General features: G+C 38.1%; 1 protein-coding gene across 12 annotated transcripts in view; it reads right to left on the bottom strand.

The window, feature by feature from the left end:
- LOC131034789 (protein STICHEL-like 3) overlaps positions 1–23209 on the bottom strand; it is a 105071-nt gene that overhangs the window by 5794 nt on the left and 76068 nt on the right. For all 12 annotated transcript variants that reach the window (XM_057966381.2, XM_057966390.2, XM_057966389.2 and 9 more), the window contains one exon: positions 19544–19607. In XM_057966381.2, the coding sequence (XP_057822364.1) occupies positions 19544–19607 (64 nt within the window). The remainder of the gene's footprint in view (positions 1–19543; positions 19608–23209) is intronic.

Here is a 23209-nt window from a genome sequence, read left to right as displayed (position 1 = left end):
GAAGCTCTTGATTCTAATCTAACAAGGATTTCTTAAAAAAAGACAAAAGGAATAGGGTTTGGGAATTCTATTCTAAAACCTAGAATGCAAAGAAAAGGGTGAATGATCCAATGGAATCCGACCAATCAAGGTCTCACCTGTTGAAATAATAGGCTAGTTCGGATCAAATATAAGTATTACTTGTATTGGGCTGGACCCAAATGCATTATGTAACTTGTAACCATCAAGGATGTTGATATGTGTATGTAACTTGTAACCATCAAGGATGTTGATATGTGTATGTAACTTGCAAATATGAAAATTGGGCGTGACCCATAATGTAACTTGTGGGTGACTAATTGGCCTATCGGCCTTAGTCACATTAAATGTGCAAAATTAAATATAACTTGTAATTTGGTCTGGCCTATAATGGGCAATGTAACTTGTGGATAGGGCTAACCCTATATTGAACATTGTAACTTGTAAATGCAATGGGGCTGACCCTATATTGGGCGCCAAGTTTAGGTCATCATATTATTATTAATTGATTATCCTTGTGAGCCGACCTAGGATGAATTAGGTGGCTAAGATCACATATATATACAAGGTTCATTCATTCATCATCACACACAATAGAAGACATTGAATTACATCCTTGATCAACAACGAAATTATCCAGTCAACGAATATAACTACAAGGACAGCAAATTGCATCATAAAGATCAGCGAGCATACCCCTATGGCAGCAAATTCATCTCCAAGAACAGCGAACTAATTCTAGAGCAGCGATTATCATTCATGGTCAGCGAATTGACTCCTTGATCAGTGAATGGTCCTATGATCAGCAGCAGCAAATCATCTTCAGTCAAGTATATTGCAAATAAGTTCATCATATTGCTGTGTATATGCTGATGTTCATATTGCTTCAAGTGTTGAAGTAAACTTGTAAAGTCACATATTGATTATTGCCTAATATAAACTGAGATTAATTGCTGAGTTTTTCACCTCCAAGAGGGAGGTTTTCCCAGGGTACTCTTGTGTTCTATGTGTTCATTGTGTTATTTCTGATTATTGCTATCAATTTGATCTAAAATTAACATGGTATTAGAGCCAAGTTCCTTCTATAAGGCCTAATAGCTTGAAGGAAGAACCTGTACTTCTTGTGCAGATTAGGGCTGAAGAAGTCTACGGTGAATCAGAAAGTTCAACAGCAATGTTTGCTTGACAAATTGAAGGCATCGATGGGACGAAAGCAAGAATAAGATTTCAGGTGTTCTCATTCCTCTATTCTCAATTGTAGGGTCCACTTGGTTTGGAGATTTGCATCTAATTGCCTTATTGTTATTGGTGTCTTATCTAGTGCACAAGGTTCTCTTGCTTGTTAACAACTTCATCTGAAGGTGCTTTCATATGTCGGTTTGTGCACTTGTTTTTCAGATCTTAGTATTACTTTTATTCCTTTAAGGGTTGCATAACTATCTTCCTAGGGTTTGTAACAATCACCCTAGTTCGAGCTTTGTTCTTGTGTTAAGAATTTGTTCTAATCCAGTTTGAATTATTGAAGTTAGTATTTGGTTATGCCCTACTCTCTATTTTGAGTATGTTTATCTTTCAACCTATTTGATGTGGTTTTATATGAATATGTAATGATCCAAATTGATGCATTGATCTAAATACATCCTTGGCACTTAAGATTTCAACATGTGTATTCAGATATAAAACTAGGAGTATTATGATGGATATAACAGAAGGCACAAATAGGAAGATTGAAAGCTGAATAAAATTATAGGAGATTCAGAAACATGGAACCTTAGTTGAAAACATATAGTGTCGTCTAATCATTGGTGTGGTAGGCATGTAAAGGTAAGATGTCTTAGTCATCCTATTTATTATCTATGCCCAATGATGACCCTTCTATCTTCTTCTGATGATACTTGCTGCATAGTTCAGATGCATCATATTCTATCTAAATCTTGAAATGCTTAGTAGTCTTGTTGGTGTGTCTCCTGACATCATATGGACTGTAGTCTCTGTTCTATAATAAGGTTGGCATGTAGGACTGGGACTGTGTAACACTTGGTTCTCTTCAGCTCTTCATAAAAGGCTCTCATGTTCTTTGTTATACATTTATTAATAAGGTTGGCATGTAGCTCTGCTCTTCTTGTGTAGAGGATTGCCTTTAGCTCTAATGCATTTTCTGTCATGGCTTTCACTATCCTCACATAACATTCATTGTGATATTATCTCTTCAATTTGAGCATACCACCTATTACATTTTTGAAGTAAGTATTCTCTTGATGATGAAACCTAAGATGAATGAGGTATCTAGCTTATTGAAGTCATCTTTTGATCATACGCTTGTGCTCAACTACAATGTGTATCCTTTTGAGTGGTTGATACTCATATCTGATTTTACGCATTGGCTCTGTTGGTGTCTGTTTTATCATCTACCAAACATTAGGATAGGATACCCGAAGGTATTCTATCATCTCTTGAAAAATCACTATTGATTCCAAGGTCTATATGTACGAACAAGCGACTTTAGTGGAATAGCTTCTTGGGTAGTGTATGCTGAAATTTCAAGGGGGACTTACGTTGACAAGTATCTTGAACTGTTGAACTTAGATGGATTTGGCAATTTTAGGCTCTTCTTTTTTTGGGGGGGGGGGAATTTTCTGGGGATTTAGACTTTCAAAAGAAAGGGAAAAAGAGATGGGATTTAGGAAGGCTAATCTAATCCTACGAATTTCGGAGACGGTATCAACTGGGTGCTCTCGAGAAACCAAACCTTGCTTCGCCACACTAGGGACAACTATACGAGGCCGGTGCAATCTTCAATGGGTTGTGCTTATGATCGAGATGTTGGGATGCACAGGGGATGGGCTCAGACTAACTTTGCATGGTAGAATGGAAATCATCCATTTACCAAAAGTATGAGCGGAGATACACCATCAATTGATACTTATCAAATCCTTCATTCAAATTAACAACAACGAAAGCAAATCTAGATTAATTTTAACTAAGTGTTGAGGCAATTGAAACCATGCAAATCATTCAAATAATAGAGATTACAAAGCAGCGCACATGCAATATATTATTTGAAAATGACCTTAAGCAACAATACATCAAAAAAAACCTCACTCTCCAAATGAGAGGAGGCAACCTTATATAGTTTTTCAAAATGAACGAATGGCCGAGATCAAACAGCGATCAAGGGCCAAGATTGAAAGTCTTAAACCCTAATTAGGGTTTCTCAAAATACTATCAGTTCAAACAAATGGAAGAGTGACACGTGGCGCAGCTGCTAATTTCACTGGGGTGAGTGGCAACTTTTTTCTTTCAGAGATTCAACGTATCTGGACACAATGAGCTTGACCTCCTCCATGGTGACACTTGGCAAACCACCAATCTGGAAGTCGACGAGGTCCACATCATCGGTACATGTGGCAAGGATGCCTTCCCACTCAACTGCTTGGGTGAGGAAGGCATCATCGATGGAGAGGAAGTTTGCAATCTTTGAAAGATCGCCTTTGTCAATCATCCCTGAATCTCGGAAGAAGCTTGCCTAAATCCTGGCTCTCAGGTTCTCTGCTTGTAAATGCTTCTCCCTTAGGCTTTCCTTCTTACAGATCTCTGACGCCACACGAAATACCTTGCCCAGGATCTCTCTAACACTTGCCTCTGTCTCAAAGCACTTGGTCTCGGATTTCTTCAGAACCTCAATCCGAGTGACCAGAGTATAGTACCATGTGCCAAAGTCGTACCCGTCTCCTGTCTGTATGATGCCTGCATCCACTAAGCTTCTCTTCGACATCCTTCGGATAACCTTCAGATGAGGGAGTATTTCATTCTGAATTTCATCCACCTCTTCCCAATTGGAGGCTAGATCCTGGATACAATCAATCAATAAAGAAGTTGCCTCATGTGCCGATACTAAGTTTTCTACCAGTGTCAACCCTTCATATCATCATAGTCCTTCATTGATCCCTGCTGAAGAGGCTGTGGCGGAGTAGCCGGAACTTCACGATTGAGTGGGCTAGTAAGATGGAGAACATACTTCTTCCACTGTTGGTTCTCTTCTTCAACTTTCTTCCTCTTTTCCTTTTCATGAGCCAGCCTTGTCTTTAGAACGTTGCAGGAGTCATCAAAATATTGGATCTCTTGGTCCTGGGTGGGCTTACCCAACTCTATGGTGGTAACCTTGTAATCATCTGCGGTGACATTGTCCCTAGTCTTCCCTTCTTTGGGCACCGCTATCTGGACTGTCCTGAATCTGGCACTGTCTCTCTGAATTAGGGAAAACTTCCTGGCGGGTTTGGGTGGTTTAGCTATAGCGGGTTCATTCACCTTCTCCAGGAATGCTGCGGTGACCTCCTCGGTTGAGTGGGCCTCTTTGGGAACCTTGGCCTTTATCCTTGCTCTTAGCCAATCCGGAATGGTTGATTGTTCTACAGTGTTCCGATCAAACTCATCATCTGCCTCTCCTGGGTTTGTTGGTATGCCATCGAAGAAGATTGTAGGTGCTTCAATTTGCTTCCTGTCTAGACTTCGGAAGACCTTTTCCACTACTTCCTCAACTGGCTGGGAAAGCACTCTTACTTCATCATCAATCACATAGATGTTCATCTCTTGCTCCCCAGTTGCACTCTGATCGGGCGCAATGGAAGAAGCACTTAGGATGGAGTGACTCTCGCTGGATTCTCTTCTCTCACCTACAGCCCTTTTCCCTGTGACCTTTGTGGAGCTTCCAACTAACTCCTTCCTCTTTCGAGACCCAACACTTTCTAGATTTCGAGCATCACCACGGAGGTACAAGGATTGACGGACAGAGTATCATCTACTCCCATTAATTCATAAGTCAAGGTCACACCTTTGGCCTTCAACTGTTTTGTCTTTTCAGACGCCCACCACCTTGAATACTCAACCATCGACCTCATGAGGTCTGCTAGATCTGATTTCTCTCCCTCTGTCCAATCTATTAAGACTAGGGGGTTATTCTTCATCTTCTCAAAGTCTGGCTGCTAAAGTTCTAGGCTTTCTTCTACCTGATCGGCAACTCTGAATACTTTTGTTGCTCTCACCATACCCAACGAGATTCTTGACTAGAATCTCTTCCTGATCTCGAAGCTATCGGCTGCATTAGCCCGTAGTCTTCTAGATCCAGTTTGTGCTCAAACGTTGTTCCTTCGATCTTCTTTATCCTATGGAATGGATCGAAATCTTTTCTTGCCTTGTATTGATAGAAGGGATACCAGGCCAGCTCCTTCTCAGCGATGGCAATAGCCTGCGATGATGGACATGTTTCCAGCCCATTACCAATTGTAAGTGAGGACGTCCCTGCCTTCTTCTGCTTATCCCTTTGAATCACTATATACTCCTCCAATTGTCTCACAACCTCGAGCAACACCACTCGGTTGGTGGGGTAAGCTGGAAGCTTGTATGGAGGCCCGGAGAATCCCTAAATTCGGAGGTAAGTGAATTTTGGATATTGGATGTACCAACACCCGAACCGACCAATGAAGTCCATAGACTCTTGAGAGAGCCTCTGGTGCAGGCCACCTTAAAGTGTCTAGGTAATGTGCATCAGGAAGGTATCATTCACCCTTTTGAAATGGAACTTCTCCATGTGGAGCTGAGGATAGCAATCATATACTGAAAACTGGTTCTCCTTGTTCCCAACTTCTCCTCTACAAGTGAGACCTCTGTACCTGTAGGTCCTGGCCAAAGAATAAAACAAGTAAGAACTCATGAAGAAAGTCCTATTCGTCTCCAGGTTCCTTAGCTAGTTGTCTAGGTTGTCGATGATCATCCGAGCCCAGTCTATCATTTTTACTCCATTGATTATTTCATTAATGAAATAATACATCCAGGTTTCGAATGGAGCTCCCTGAGGATTTCATATTATTCTATTGAGCAAGACATTCATGTCCCCAATGTCCTCCTTGAAGTATGCTCGCACTAGGCTCTTTCTCTGGAGTTTGGAGGCGCCCTTCCTCGGCTTGTCTAGCCAGGAATGGTTAACTATGGCATCATATTCCTCTAGGTGGTCATGGTACAAACTGTCAGCTTCGTCCTTTGTCATATACACTGCGTTGTGGTACTCAGGGATCCTGAAGGCCTCTCTGATGGCCTCATCGCTGACATTTGCCAACACTCTTCCATCAAGTGCAACAATGTCCTTACTGATGGGGTTGTAGTGTTTGGCACATTCGACTACTAGTTCGTTGCACTGCATGGTAGGGAGGAAGCCAGCAACATGCAGGATACCACTCTTCATCATCTTTCGCGCAATGGTGGTAGGCACAAGGTTGTCCAGACCAAACATTCGCTTCTTAAATTCCCTCAGGTTGATGTGTCCGAGGTTGGTGTCGTTGATGTTCTTCCACTTTGAAGTCATTCTCGACTCTGGAGGAGCATCTTTGTCTACCTGGAATTTCATAACGTCTGGGGCCTGCAAGCAAATAACGAAATTTTAAAGTTAGAAAATGATTTGCAAAGTTTTGAAAATAACAGGGCTGCGAAATGGCTAAGTGTTGGACAATTTTCCATTTTTATTCTCATACTTAGCCATAAAAAACAAATTTCCACCTAAAAACCCTCGGTCTTAAGGCTGGTTGTGGTCATCACCAAGTGTCAAAACTTTCAAAAAAAATTCATACTTATCCAAAAAATGATTTTCTTCCTCCAAAATTCTCAAAAAAATCATTTATTAAATTCTGGAAAATATTCAGAAAATTCATAATTTTAATTTCACCTCTGACTTGAATAGAAGTAAGGCTAGAATTTTTTCCAGAATACTCAGAAAATTCAGAAAAGTTTAGATAATTCTTCCTCGTGCTAGTTGCCTTTCTCCAAAAATCTGAAAAACTTTTGCCAAAAAATATTATCCAGCTTCCAGCAATATCTAGAATTTTCTCCAGATGATCTTCAAACTGACACACTTTACTAAGCTCTCCTTAGCAACTTTGAACTTCTTGGTGTAATAATGAAGTTGATAATGAAGTATTTGTAGACAAGGTTAAATCTTCAAGTAGAAACCCTTAAAATCATCCAACTCATACTTCTAATTTGAACTTCATGTTTCCCAGTTTTAAGACAATATCTCAAAAAAAACATTCTATTTTGATTTAAGTTTGAAGATATTTATCAATTCTCCAATATTCCCTTTCAAAAAAAACTTTCCATTTTGATTTAATATCTCAATAATCTTTCAATATTCTTTTCCTCAAAAAAACTTTCCATTTTGGATTTATTTTGAAGATATTTAATAATCTTTAGATATTTTCTTCATTTTGGATTTAATTTTGAAATCTCTGTGGATTTCTGTGACATCATGTTGACTTCGTTTGACCTCCCATGTGTAGGCGGACTTTTGGAAGTTTATCTTCATCTTCTCCAAGTTTTGGCGGACTTTGGAAGGTGCTCTTGGGCAGACTTTGGTGGCTTCTCCATCATTTGAAGACCTTGGGCGGTGTTTTGAAGGTCTTCTACATGTCTTGCTAGGGACACCAAGGGCTACTAAGACATGGCGGAGTTTGAAGAGGGCTCAAGGCATGGCTCCCACCTTGGGCGGACTTTGGTGGCTTCTCCAACTTATGGCGAACTTCAAACACCTCCCCTCATGGCCTAGGCGGACTTTGAAGGTTGCTCCCAACACTTAAGACCTTGGGCGGACTTCAAGCACCTCTCCTCATGGCTCTCTAACCTTTGGTGGACTTTAGACTTGGCTTCTCCATCACTTGGCATGCTTGGGCAGACTTTAGAGTGTTGGTCTTCATGGCCTCCCGACCTTGGCGGACTTTCGAGAGTGCTCCCACATGGCTCTCTTACCTTGGGCGAACTTTGGTGGTGCCTCCTACATGACCTCCAAGACAGTGGCGGACTTTGGGGAGTGCTCCCACATAGCTCCCAATGCATACATGGCTGACTTTGATGGTTGCTCCATGCAAGGCGGTCTTCAACACATCCCCTCATGGGTGGACTTTAGAGTGTTGGCCATCATGACCTCTTCAACACATGGCGAACTTCTGGATAGCCTCATTTGTACCCGCAAAAACCCTTCGTTAGCCAGACTTAGAAGGGTTTTTTAGAAAAATTTCAAAATTTCACAGCTTAATCAAATTTAACTGGATTAACTTGAAATTTGAAATCCATGCTTAAGGTGGATTGTCTGAAGCAGCAAAAAGCCTAAAATCTAGGGATTTAGCTTTTTTAGGTCAAACTTGGAATTTTCGAGTTCCGGTCGAAGCTGGTCAGTGGTGCAAGTGTAAACCCTAGGTTTGCATCTCGAAAAAGCAAAAAGCCTAAAATCTAGGGATTTAGCTTTTTTAGGTCAAAACTTGCAATTTTTGAGTTCCGGTCGAAGTTGGTCAGTGGTGCAAGTGTAAACCCTAGGTTTGCATCCCGAAAAAGCAAAAAGCCTAAAATCTAGGGATTTGGCTTTTTTAGGTCAAAACTTGGAATTTTCGAGTTCCGGTCGAAGCTGGTCAATGGTGCAAGTGTAAACCCTAGGTTTGCATCCCGAAAAAGCAAAAAGCCTAAAATCTAGGGATTTAGCTTTTTTAGGTCAAAACTTGGAATTTTCGAGTTCCGGTCGAAGCTGGTCAGTGGTGCAAGTGTAAACCCTAGGTTTGCATCCTGAAAAAGCAAAAAGCAGACATCCCAAAAAAATAGGGAAAACTTTCTAAAAATAGCCATACCGGGGATTGGGCTAAAAACGCCAAAAACGAAACTTCCTAAAAAATAGGAAAAAGCAAAAAAAAGCAAACTTTCTAAAAATAGAAAGTTGTCCAAATTCGTCCAAATCAATTGCGATCTTCGTCCTTTGGCCTCGCTAAGCACTCTGGTGGTGCTCACATTTCGGAATCACATAACTTGCAAAAACTAACTTTCAATTGTCAGGGCCTGAAATGCTCTGAACTGGACAAGGCTTGGTGAAATTGCAGCAAAAGGTCACGGGACACTAACAAAACCCTAGAAAGCAGGAAAAGAGAGGGTCCCCATTTGCAATGGGGCGATGTGTGAAAAAGGTCACAACAAGCTGGAAAGAAAATTTGGCTTATATACCTTGCTTATGGATTTTGTAAAATGTTAGATTGTTAAAGTTTTCTAAAGTCATACACTTGCCTTAGTTTTCTAATGTGATCAGGCACAACTAACTCTCTGTTATTCAACTATGGAAAACAATTTTACATTTAAAGAATGTTGTGTAGCTTTACACCATGATTGAAGTTGATAATAGACTGGCAATATCCTTTTGAGCATTTGTTGTCAATGGTGGAAGTCTACTCAATAAAGAGATATTTAATCATGTTGATGCTTCTCTTCAAGATATTCTTGAATACCATGCCTTCAAGCTTAAGAGGGAGCTTGGTTTCTTCACTTGAAGGTATGCCATGATCATAATGATTGTGCTATGGGTCCATTTCGTAAAAGTGAAGGAAAAGATTGGCATTTTTCATCTTTGATTTATGGTAACTTATGTTGGCTGCCTTCCTTGATTGATTCTTATATTATGCAATCTTCATGAGACTTGGTTACCACAATTTTACATTAAGAATCAAGAGGGAGTTCCATATGGAAGTTTTTGAGAAAATATGAAGCTAGATGTGTAGCTCATAGTTAGAAGGAAACATTTGCTCTTGCTGCTAGATATACTAATATTAGAACTATTATAGCTAATGTTGCAGGCTGGAAGTTGGATATAAAGATTGTTTTCTTAATGTTGTCTATATTGAATAACTAGAAGGTTATGAGAATCAAAATAGAGAATCTCATTAAAGAAAAGCTCTTTACGGCTTCAAGCAAGCTTCTTGAGCTTGGTATGAGAAGATTGACAAGTATTTGATTAGTTTAGGATCTTGCAAGAATGATGTTGATTCTAACCTTTACTTTAAAAGTATTCAATGGTGAACTGCTAATTCTGTTTCTTATATATATGTGGATGATTTATTTCTAACTGTTGGAAATAGTCTCATCATTAGATGTAAGAAAGAATTAGCCACTGAATTTGGAATGAAGGATCTAGGCCTAATGCATTACTGTCTAGGACTAGAAGTATGGCAAAGATCTTATCCTTAGTGAAGAAAAATATGCCATTGATATGATGGATTGTAAACCTATGTCTACTCCTATAGAAATTGAGTTTATTTGCAACTAACTCTGATTTTGCAGATCCATCGGAGTACAGGTAGTTGATTGGATCCTCAATGCATCTAGTTAACACTAGACATAATATTTGTTATGCAGTGAGTGCACCCTTCAGGCTGTTCAAGAACAAACCTAAGCATGTTCATCCTGAGATATTTGCGAGAAACAGTTGGCTATAGGCTGAAGCATCCAATCAACATTGTCATCACCCTAGAAGGCTACTCAGATTCTGATTGGGCAGGAAGTGTTAGAACACTCAGGAATTTGCTTCAACTTGAGTTCTGCTCTAATCTCTTGGGTCAACAGGAATCAACCCTGAGTTGCATTGAGCACTACTAAAGCTGAGTACATTGTGAAGCAGTGTAGCTTCACAAAGCTTCTTGCTAGGTTGTTTGGGCAACCTTGGGAACCTTCAGTCATTAATTGTAACAATCAAAATTGTATTGAAATGTTTGTTAATCCTCTGTTTTATGACAGGCCAAAACATGTGAAAACTCATTATCACTATGTTCATGATATGATACAGAAAGGTGCTATTTCAGCTGAATATGTCAACACCGATGAGCATATTGCAGCTATTCTCACCAAGCCTTGTGTTTGAGTGAAGTTTGTGTGCTTTAGAAAGAGACTTGGAAATTGTGGAGAACACAGCCTTGGCTGAGAGGAAGTCTCAGTCCTGGTGATGCATTAAGTTGCATCTTCCACCCTCTGCGGGCAATGCAAGGTGGAGTCACCCTTTGCGGGGAATGCAAGGTGACATTAGATCCTTCTCTGGGAGAAGGTTGAAGTGAAAGACCTCCTCCACCCTCTGCGGGCAATGCAAGGTGGAACCATCCTCTACGGGCAATGCAAGATGGATATCATGAAAGAAGTTCATGATGTGTATTTATATATTTGCGTGTATTCATTTCTTGCAAGTGTGCACAATAAAGTTTTTGGATCCATCCCTTGTGGGCAATGCAAGATGGATATCATGGAAAGGTCCATGATGATTTGTTATTTGGCTAGAATCCTCCCTAGCTAAGAGGGAGTGTTGAAATAATAGCTAGTTCGGATCAAATATAAGTATTACTTGTATTGGGCTAGACCCAAACCCATTACATAACTTGTAACCATTACGATGTTGATATGTGTATGTAACTTGCAAATATGAAAATTGGGTGTGACCCATAATGTAACTTGTGGGTGACTAATTGGCCTATCGGCCTTAGTCACATTAAATGTGCAAAATTAAATATAACTTGTAATTTGGTTTGGCCCTATAATGGGCGATGTAACTTGTGGATAGGGCTAACCCTATATTGAACATTGTAACTTGTAAATGCAATGGGGCTGACCCTATATTGGGCACCAAGTTTAGGTCATCATATTATTATTAATTGATTATCCTTGTGAGCCGACCTAGGATGAATTAGGTGGCTAAGATCACATATATATACAAGGTTCATTCATTCATCATCACACGCGATAGAAGACATTGAATTACATCCTTGATCAGTAGCGAAATTATCCAATCAGCGAATATAACTACAAGGACATCAAATTGCATCATAAAGATCAGCGAGCATATCCCTATGGCAGCGAATTCATCTCCAAGAACAACGAACTAATTCTGGAGCAGCGATTATCATTCATGGTCAGCGAATTGACTCCTTGATCAGCGAATGGTCCTATGATCAGCAACATCAAATCATCTTCAGTCAAGTATATTGCAGATAAGTTCATCATACTGTTGTGTATATGCTGATGTTCATATTGCTTCAAGTGTTGAAGTAAACTTGTAAAGTCACATATTGATTATTGCCTAATATAAACTAAGATTAATTGCTGGGGTTTTCACTTCCAAGAGGGAGGTTTTCCTAGGGTACTCTTGTATTATGTGTGTTCATTGTGTTATTTCTGATTATTGCGATCAATCTGATCTAAAATTAACATCACCATCAAAATGAACAATTTGACATAAGCTTAGTGCAATCATCTAAGATATATTTCATAGATGTTCAAATCATTACCATCAAACATTGATACCATCAAAACAATGCATAATCAATGGAAGTATAACAATTGAAGTTAAGTTCATAAAAATTCCAGTTGACCATGCAAGGCACACTTACAATCAGCAAGAGGCTAGTGGTATGAATTAAATGGATTCCACACAAAAACATTCAACAAATCCCTTCATTCAATCTAAATACTTGAAACAAATTCTAATCTAAAATTCTATTCTAACTTGGAGGCAATGAGAACCACAAATGCATACAACACTTAAACAAAACTCACCATCAATGAACAATGACTTGTATTCAAATCGGCAACATGTAAACAACAATTCTCAAAAATCTCTCTTACAAATGAGAGGCAATGGGGTTTATATAGTGCCTCAAAAGAAATGAATTGCCAAGATTCATTTTGAATTAAAGGCCAAGATGATGCCAAAACAACCCTAAAGTTGCCCTAATTAGGGTTTACATCAAAAAGAGAGGCACCAACATGTGACCCAATAGGATGATGCCTAACTGTCAAGTAGGGAATCTTCTAGAAGATTTCGAACTGCATCCCTCTCTCTCATAGCATATTCCAAAAATCTAGTCAATACTGAATCTAACTCCTCCATGGTAATGCTGGGCAAAGCCTCCTGCAACACATCAATCACATCCAATGCATCGGAACAAGCATCCAAAGTATTCTCCCAATTGGGCATAAGCTTCTACGAACTATGGACATGGATCAACAGGGAAACCAAACCATCAATTTGATTCCTCTTCAAAGAATCCAGCTGGCTGAAGTACAAAAACTTCATCTTATCTCTCAATTCTTCTAAGTGTAGACTGTTAGAAGCACTGACATCTACCCCTAACAATTCTTCAATGGATGCAAGGATCTTTGATTGTATCTTCTGAATTGATCCTTCCATCTTTGCACAATATCTTCGTGCATGCTCATAAGTGGATTTCTGCATGGCCAATGAACAATACCAACCATGGAAATCGTATCTATCTCCATTATGCACAACTTTCTCCTAGACCAACGTGGACATCAAAATTTTCTTCAACACTTTGAGGCGGGGAATTTTTTACTCTTGTATAGGCTGGAAATCCTCCCAAACTCCCTCCAAGTCTTGCATTCTATATGTAAGCATCATCGACCTGTCAAATGCCTAGACAAACTGAGTAAGGAAATCATCCGTCTGTTTAGTCACTTCTTCAATCCATTTACCAGATTTTGCATGTGTATTCCTCGCTGCCTCGTGATTAAAATGAAGTCCACGGTCAACTGCAATAGGCGAAACAAAGGTGGGATCTTCACGTCTCATCCCTGAAATATACTCCTTAAGCTTGATATTCTCTTCCTAATACATATTCTTCTTCTCTATCTCCCTATCCAACCTTGCATTGATTACCCTGATTGTATCACCAAAATCCTGGAACACTTGTTCTTTTGTAGTCCGTCCAAGGGCAATCGAAGTGATCTGGAAATCCATAGGAGTAGCCGCATCTCAGTAACATCACCAATCGAGATAGCCACCTGTGCAATCTGCATTCTTGTTTCATCTCTAGCTATATTATAAAGTATCTTAGCCTTCTTAGGTTCTTTTTCCTTATTACACCTGGCTAAGCAGTCATCAATAGGCTGAGTCTCTACCATCTTCTTACTCTTCTCCATGCTTCGCAACAACCAATCAGGAATGGTGGAAATTTCCATTCCCTCATCAAGACACATTTCCCGATCAAGTCCCCTCAATGAGGATATAACATCATCATCTTCCTTATCCTTGGTCAAATCATAAACATTATTGCCCAAACTAACCTCCAACTAGACAGTGGGAGATACCGGTTGTTCATCATCTTCATGCCGCAATGCTAATGTTGTTGTAGCATGTAGCTCCTGGATGTTCTCTGGCAAAATTAGTGTATTGGAGCATCGTTCAAATTCCTTGCTCTTTTCTGACACATCTACCTCCTTCACTGATGTGGAGCTAAGGGGAGACTATCTCCTTCCCCTTTGTCTTGGATTCTCCAAGCACACCCTTCGTTTAGGAGCTTGACTCTCCTCATCTACATGAATCCTCACATCACTAATTGTTCTTTGATCATCTTCAAGAGAGGATTCCTTCATTTTCTCATAAGTGAAGACAATGCCCATATCTATCAATCTGTTCATTTCAAATCTGTAACTTCTAGTTGTGACCAATTAGGCAAAATGATAGATTTCTTCATTTCATTCTCATACTGCGGATGAGTATGATCACTAGCATCCACAATTTGATCCGGAATGAGAAAGAGCTCACATTTTCTTATGAAATCCACTGACATCCTAGACCACATCCTTTTCTTCACTATTTGTTCATCCATTAGGTTCACCCAATAATCCTCAATGTCAACCTTGTGTATGAATCTTTCTCCTCTAATTCTTTCAATATTCTTATGTGGATCAAATTTGTCTCTGCTCTTGTAAGTTTTAAGACGATAGAATGCAATCTCATCAATCACTGTATTAGTTGCAGTGGCAGTGTGGCACACCTCCTAATTTTTTCCTATTGCAATAGGAAATGTCATCTCTGTTCTATGTTTCTTCTTTTGGCTGAAATCGAATTCCAGAAGTTGTCTCACCACCTGAAGTAGGATCATTCTATTTGTAGGATACATAGGAAGCTTGTATGGTTTGGATATGAATCCCCGAATCTTGAGATATGTGAAGGTGAGAAATTGTACATAACATGATCCATATTGTTCAACTAACTTCGGTGCCGCTTTGGACAACCTCTTGTGGATTCCACCTTGCAACATCCTTGTAATATACATGGTGAAAGCATCATTCACTCTTCTATAATCTTGAATTCTATGCATATCAAGTTGTGGATAGCATTCATAACTCCTATACTGTTCTGGTCCATTCTCGACTTCTCCCTTGCATATCAATCCCGTGTATGTGACAAATCTCGTAAGTATATACAAAAGGTAGGAAGTCATGGCGAATGACTTAGTCTTCTCCACATTCCTCAACTGAAAAATCCAGATTGTCGTTGATAATCTTTGCCTAATTGATCATTGTTCGTCTTATACAATCTTGGACAAAGTAATACATCCATCCTTTGAACAAAGCACCCTGCGGCATCCCCATCACTTGGTTGAGTAGGAATACCAAATCTCTATATTTCTCTTTGAAATCTATACACGAGTGTCTTTGGTGCCTTGGAATGATGAGCCCTTGGTTCAATCATCCATTCCTTGTTCACAATAGTCTTGCATGCATCCGCCTTTAACTTGTACTTCGCTTCATATTCATCCTTCGTTCTTTCCTTCATATCTACACTACGAGGAATTCCAAACACTTCGGTAATCGCATCCTCAACAACGTAGGCAATGGTTATTCCTTTGGGAGTTCGGATCATCCTGGGAAGAGGATCATAATGTCTTGCGCGTTCCAGAATAAGCTCCCTACATTGTATGGATTGAGAAAACCCTGCAGCGTAATAAATGCCACCCTTCATGATATTGGCATATGAAAGACAAGGAAGCTGGTTCTTCGCTCAGAACATTCTTTGCCGCATCCGCTCCATATTTAGGTACTCCATGTTCATGTTTGTGATTCCTTTTCATCGGGAAGACAATTTGGAATCCGGATAAAAATCCTCTTGAACCATCTTCAGCTACTTCTTCCAAATTCCAATCCCAGATTTAAACATGGTACATGTATGAAACATGAAGTCAATAACTTGGAAAAATATCCTGACAACCTAATTTCAGAATTGAATAAGTTCTGATTTTTTATAATCTAGACAAATTTAGGAATGAAAATCAGAAATTCTATCTATATTCTTCTTAAATTCTGAAAATAGAAGGAAATCAACATAAACTGGGTCAAAAACCCTCATAAAACCCTTAGGAAACCCTCATTTTCAGACTTAAATAAGGTCTGACATAAAAATATTAAGTCTGAAGACATCTAGTATACTCAGAAAATTACCAAAAATGAAGTCAAATGAGTAAAAGGTGTAAAAAGTCTGATTTTTCACTCTTAGACGTCTGAAGACACCCTTCCAAACTCAGTAATGGCTGCCCAATGTCTGAAGACAACCTGCAAAACTCATAAATCAGTCACTTAACGAGGTTGCAACCATGTAGAATGCTCATGTTGGATGAAAATTTACCTTTCCAATGTCAAATGATCAAATCTGGGCAAGAATAAAGGGCTGGTAAAAATAAACCAGTCTGAAGATAGGTCTGAAAATGGAGTTTCAGACCTTGCCAGCACCTCAAGTAATGATGGCACACCCAAAAAATGACCACAAAATGCCTCTTTCAATGAAATCGCACAAGTGTATTAAGCTGGAAATGAAACCCCAAGTCTGAAGACAAACTGAAAATGATGTTTTCAGACCTGCGACAACTCTGAAAATGCCTCCAAAATGCTCCCAAACTGACCTTTAGACAAAATCACCCAAGTGGGAGTGAGTTGGGAATGAAAAATTAAGTCTGAAAAATAGCTCCCATCAATGGTGGAAATTGCAGGTGTGAGAACAATGGCAGCCTTCTAACAGCAATGGCACCCAACAAATAGAAGGAAATCACCCCCAAAGTGGAGGAATTCACCCCCCAAGCAAAATCGCCTAATGTGGTAAAGTTGCCACCAAACCTGCTGCAATCTTCCTCCAAAGGTAGCGCCTAGGCAAAAATCACCCTCTAAACATGCAACACCAGCTCAAAATGGTGTCAAAAACGACACTTAATCAAAATCGCCTAGTTGGAAAAACTTCAATCAAACACTAAAATGTCTTCAATCTGCCACTTGATTGTCACAATCAACACTTATAATAATATTATATTGCTGGGCAAGCATATTTATTCATGTTTTCACCTTGTTACTTCACCACACAAGCAATGTGGGATAAAACTTTGCCTTTATACTTGCCTGGGAAAATCGATTTGCATCTAGGAAATATTTAATTATTAAATGATCATTGCAAATCATTAAATAATTGTTTTTGATAATTAAATATTCGTTGTCGAATGCAAAAACAATTAAATTTGGGCCCACTTGTATTAAATTTATTTCATTTTCACCAAATTTGGCCACCTGGGGAAAATTGCCCCATATCTGGATAAAAATCCTGATGAAAAATCATCATTAATCACCTTAATTGCCCTTTGGGGGAAAATTGACCCTCTTTGGGATAAAATTCTTGATCAAAAATCATCAAACTTGTCAATAAATGCCACTAGGGGAAAATCGATTTTCATCTGGACTCCAAAATTCACTTCATTTTTTCCTTAAGTCCAAAAATTCACCTTGGGGGAAAATCGATCCCTATCTGAACAAAAATCCAGATCAAAATTCATTAAACATAAAACTTGGGGAAATTTGCCATTCATTAGGACAATCATCTACATAAAAATCCATCAAATTTGTTCACAAATTGTCTTGGGGAAAATCAATCTTCATCAAGATAGGAAATTTCATCTGGATCAAAGTCATCTGCATTCCAGAGGAAAAATGTGGGTCATAACGATAATTTCCCACACTTGGTCAAAATTTTAACCTCTTGTCAAAATTCTAACCTCCTGGTGGAAAATCACCCTTCATTAGGAACTTGAATGGGAGAAAAACAGGGTGTATTGAAAATTTGAGGGAAATTCATCTCCCATCAGGATTTTGAGCGGGGGAAAATGATGGGTCAACGGAAATGTGGGGGGAAAAGCACCTCCCATCAGGAATTTTGACCTTTTGACCATTAAAACATGGATTTTCATCGGGAATTCAATGATTTCTCCACTCAAAACATCTAGACGTATCAAGACTTAGCCAAATTCATCAAAATTTGAGCGAGAAGATAAGGATTCCATCGGGATAAAGTGCAAATTTGACTTGAATTACCCCCTGGGAGCAAGAAAATAACCCCTAAAGGACCTCTTGACGCTTAGGCACAAAAATATCACCGACTAGGACACTTTAAAACTCAATCACGCTCAAAAGTCTACACTTAAACAAAATTAGGATCACCTAGACATCTTACATTTTATACGCACTTGATCCTATTCAAAACTCAAAAAACCCTAATAGCAATTAGGCATAATCAGACTCCAAAACTCGAAACTCGGGCACTAGAAGCTTGAAATTGCCATCTACCACTAAAACCCTAAACTAACAAGACACGGAAAGCAGGAAAGAGGGGGTCCCCATTTGCAATGGGGGGAAAGTAGGAAAGAGGGAGTCCCCGTTTGCAATGGGGTGATGTGTGAAAAGGCCACAACAGTCCTCAGCTAAGGAGTCTGATATTTCATTTTTTGCTTCCAACACTTAATTCCCTCTCACTTCTTTTTTTTATTCCTTCTTTTCTTTTTAATTGTCACCCTCTCCTCAATTCTGTTTTTGGGAAAGAGACGGGCATTAAACTGCTGCAGCGAGGAATGTAACAACAATCTCCTCCCATAAAGGTAATAGATTTTTAAGGCGTAACTAGAAAATGCAATGACCAAGAAGAGAACTGGTGACTACTGTAGTCAGCCATATAATCATAAATGCTAAGAAATTTAACAGCCCATGCCCTCATTGTAACCGTAGGAGAATTAAATCAACCCTACCAAAATGAATGTGATGCTGCCTAGAAGGGAAGATCCAAGATGATGTCAGCTCAGAACTTGCCTTAGTTATAAGTACAACAAAATTATTTGTGGGCTGGCAAGGAATAGTCATGCGGGTCCCAGATGACCAATCAAGGAGAAATATATCCAGTAGTATGAGAAAACATTGTTCGTGATATGTTCTAACTGGAGACCAATAACTCTACCTTTACTAGATATTTTCCTATACAAAGGAAACATATTTCGACCATTTCTCTACATACTCTGAAAAGCAATTGAACATTTTACTTGGGCACTTTTCCATTTCCATTGGATCTGGTTCAACTAAATTACATTTCTGAATGAAAACTGAAAGGAATATTGAAGTTTAATTAGTGCTTCTAGGTTTGATTTTGTAAAAAATTCTAAGCATCAACGTCTCAGGTCACACTACATGAACCATCATCCGGAGCTCAAGGACTTGTAAAAATGATGGTTCATGTGGTGTGACCCAAAACGTTGATGCTTAAAAATTTTTACACAATCAAATCCAGAAGCACTAAATAGATTGTGGAAATGTGTTCATACTAATATTGAAGTGATCACTTATGATGTACAAAAAATGATATTGTTGCATGTGTGTGTGTGGTGTGCATGCAAGGGCACGCCATTAACAAGGTCGTCTAAAATGCAAGATTTAAGGGGGCATACGGAAAAATAGAGAAGAACTACTAGATGCAAGAGGAACAAACTGTCAAATTAAAGTAAGACATGCAAGATTTCAAACCTAAAAGAAGCAATACACCTATTGAGATCATTCATCATTGTAACAGAATGGACAATCCACTAAATACCTTCTTATGATTAACTCTAGCTGTCTTCCAACAAAGAAGACCTCCCGACCTTGACTCAAGCCTCCTGTTAACAAACAAAAGAATCCAAGTCAGCAGCTTTCAAATGCATTAAATTGTCCATCTTAGATAAATAAATCTCAAACATGATAAGTTGAATAATCATACTCATTACTGTAATCATTATTCATTTAGATGATCAAAAAAATAGAAAAAAGAGGGTAGAAACATAATCACAAGAAGCCTTTTTAACATTGTTTGCACATGATGTTCACTTAAATGGACTGTAATTAAGCTCAACTTGTGTGCTCTTTGTAAGAAAACAACACAGGCTGTAATGTCATAGTTAAGTGTCCATAAATATTCCCTTAATTGGAATTTAACTAGATTCAGTTTTTAATATCCATGGACATAAAACATTCCTTTATTGTTGTAGTTAAGTATCTAAATAAATGCTTAGATACCGGGTTCAGGCCCTGAAGCCCAGATGCGGGCCCAGGTCCAGGTCCGCATTCAGTATGTGGTCCGGTTTGCCAATCATAAGCTTTTTTTTCTATATTAATTAATGCCTATGATATGAATTTTTAACAAGATTATTTTTTATTTATAAATTCAGTTAAAAAAATTTAATATTATATTATAATAATAATATATTTAATAAATTATATATATATATATATATAACATTGTTTTTGTGCTAACAAACCCAGACTCCTTTTCAAAATTTTGTCGAACCGGGTTCTCAAACCTGAACCAAAGACCAAACCTGAATCGGCAACTATATGCACATTCATGCACTCAATTTGTCTATTGGATACCTACTTTATTGTACTAAACATAGATGTGGAGTTGTAAACTTTCCACTGTCTTTTAACTTATTTTGCTCTTTGTATCTAGTAGGCTACCAAGCACTGCCTAGTAATAGGTTTTCTAAAACAATTCCTTGCGAGGTGTAATAATAGAATTGCATATTATGGAACAATACCTGATCCATTGGACTAGCAGTAAAATGAATATTCTTATTATAAGGTTTCTTCATGCTATCTATTAGCAATGTCATATCCTCGTGACACAATCCGCCACTTTTCATTTATTTTAATCCATATAGGTAGGTTTAACTATTTTCCTGTTTCATAGCTATATTCATTACTTTCCATGTAAAGCATATCCTAGCAGTTACATTTTTCTTATTTCATTTTTATTATCATGTAGTGTTTATTTTTGCAGCTATCAAAAATTTTGATTTACTACCTTTGACTTCATGTAAGTTTACTAAAAGTCTAAAACCACCTTTGACTAGACTAATCATTTCAACCATAAAATCTAACAAATCTTACAAGATGGGTCAAACTGAAAATTTGAAATCATATGGGGCTGAACTATTGAGTCAATTTTATATTAATTCTCTGAACATCACTGTTTTGGAATTAAATTTCCATTGCTGCATGCTGAACATGCAATATTGCTACTTTCTCATTCATAATTCGTTTTGTTTCAGAGTTAGTATTTACACAGCTGCATAATAAATAAAAGATTTTGCCTCACCACTTCACTACATGACCATGATTGGATTTTACATAAAATGCACTGCTTATAGTTCATCTGTATTAGCTTTAATTTCATTACTCTTATTGGAACACCTCACCACTTCACTACACGGGCATAATTGAATTTACATAAAATGAACTGCTTATGGTTTATATGTATTAGATTTAATTTCATTACTCATACTGAAATACATTTTTTTAATCAAGATCAGATATTGCCAATGTATTTCTCAGAAACAACATAACAGAAGGAATATTTTTTTATGTAGACATGTCCATCTGATCTTGATATTTAAATGGATAATGTGCACACAGTTAAGATTTATTCGATAATGAACTCAAAGTTTATGCTTAGAGATTCGAATGTTGAGCTAAGATGATTGGTAGATCGGCTTTTCTTCAATGCTTAAATATACCCTGAACAATTATGCATAAATGGAGACAAGTAATGATGGCAACTGTTCTCAAGCAAAAAGGATACAATGTCGTTAAACTTATATCCTTACCTATAATTTGTTTGATCATCAACAGTTTAGATTAACTTTGATCTCATCACCCAAGGTTATAATATACGAAAGTTTGAAGGCCTATATAACTAAATGTATCACCGGATGTTCAGAAGGGATGAAGACACTATGCACATAAATAAAGTATCAGCCAGTCTGGATTTAAACATTCAGATGTGGGAATTAACATTACTGCTCTTCAAGAACTCATGGGAATGTATAGAATAACCTAAGATTGAGAGAGAAAAGGTGGATTCAGAAAATCACACAAGGACTTGATCATGGTGGAACAGCAAATTCAGAGTAAAAACAAAATATGTTTGAAATATTAGTTATCGTCAGAAACAAGAAGTCAGCTTGAAGTTAGTGCCAAAATGACTTTTCCTGAAGAAGGTGACAATGTTCTAAGTTTTCAAGATATTGAGAGCCAAGTATTCTAAATAAAACATCGAAGCAATTCAATTGGATGGAAAACTGGTCACAGACAAAGAATCTGTGAATTTTTCAACGAACTCTTCACTTATGGATGTGATGAGCAGGCTGCAATTAATATATTTGTTAAAAAATAGTTCCTAAACAGATCTACACTGAAGAGGTACAAATGCTGCATTAAGGAATTCCAGTTGATGAAATCAAACTAGCAATCAGGTCAGTGAAGAATGACATATCTTCCGTTTAGGATGGAATTCTGCAGAACCATAGAAAACGGATAGTTGAGTGCATAAAGCATGTGTTTGAGGGAGCAGTTCAGATTGGTAGAATAGAAATTACAAACAGAGGCATTGACAATTGATTCCAACAGAACTGGGCAAACAACAAAGAAAAAACTGGAGATCAATAACCTTCCTTAATGTCCCAAGAAATTTTAGATAAAATCACTGGTCCATAGAATTAACAAACTGATGCCCAATATTGTGACAAAAACTCAAACAGGTTTTTCTGAAGATAGATACATATTTGGATAATCTGATTGCCAGTTGGGAGTGAATGAGTTGTACCAAATCATAATGGCAAGAGGTAAACATAACTTTAATTGCTTTTGTAAAAGCATATGATAGAATAGATTGAGGGTTTATAGATTTTTGTAAAAGCATACGATCTGAGAGATAAGTTTGTAAGAATTATTGATATTTTTTTAAGGATTCATCAAACCAAGTTGACATTATGGTGAGCTATCTGAATTTTTTCATCTACAAAGATCCATAAAATATGGATGTGCTTGAGTTGCTTTACTATATGTGACAACTGACACTATAGATCATCAGTACCAAAGGAATTTCTCTTCTCCACGAATAGCAAATGCTTGAAATGCATTGCTCATTTGAGAAACCATTATAGCCAATTTCTGAAGAAGATAATTTGGTTGATTTACAGAAATGGTTGGATATTTATTGCAGCACCACAGTGCAAAATATGCTTCAAAATATCTCTTGTTGGGATGTAATGGTAGTCCTTCTAAATGAGCAGTAAAGCAGAGATGGCAATGGCATGTGTCAAATGATATTATATGGAACTTGGGTATTCGTTTTTCTTTACCTCCAAGCAATGTTGGACTGAACGTTCAAAAGACTACTCAGAAACTTAGTAAGCGCTAGACTATTGCTTTTTCCATACCA

The sequence above is a fragment of the Cryptomeria japonica genome, chromosome 3 (genome assembly GCF_030272615.1).
Source record: "Cryptomeria japonica chromosome 3, Sugi_1.0, whole genome shotgun sequence".
Taxonomy (NCBI): domain Eukaryota; kingdom Viridiplantae; phylum Streptophyta; class Pinopsida; order Cupressales; family Cupressaceae; genus Cryptomeria; species Cryptomeria japonica.
Note: the sequence above shows the minus strand (reverse complement) of the source record. Positions and strands in the feature narration are given on the sequence as shown.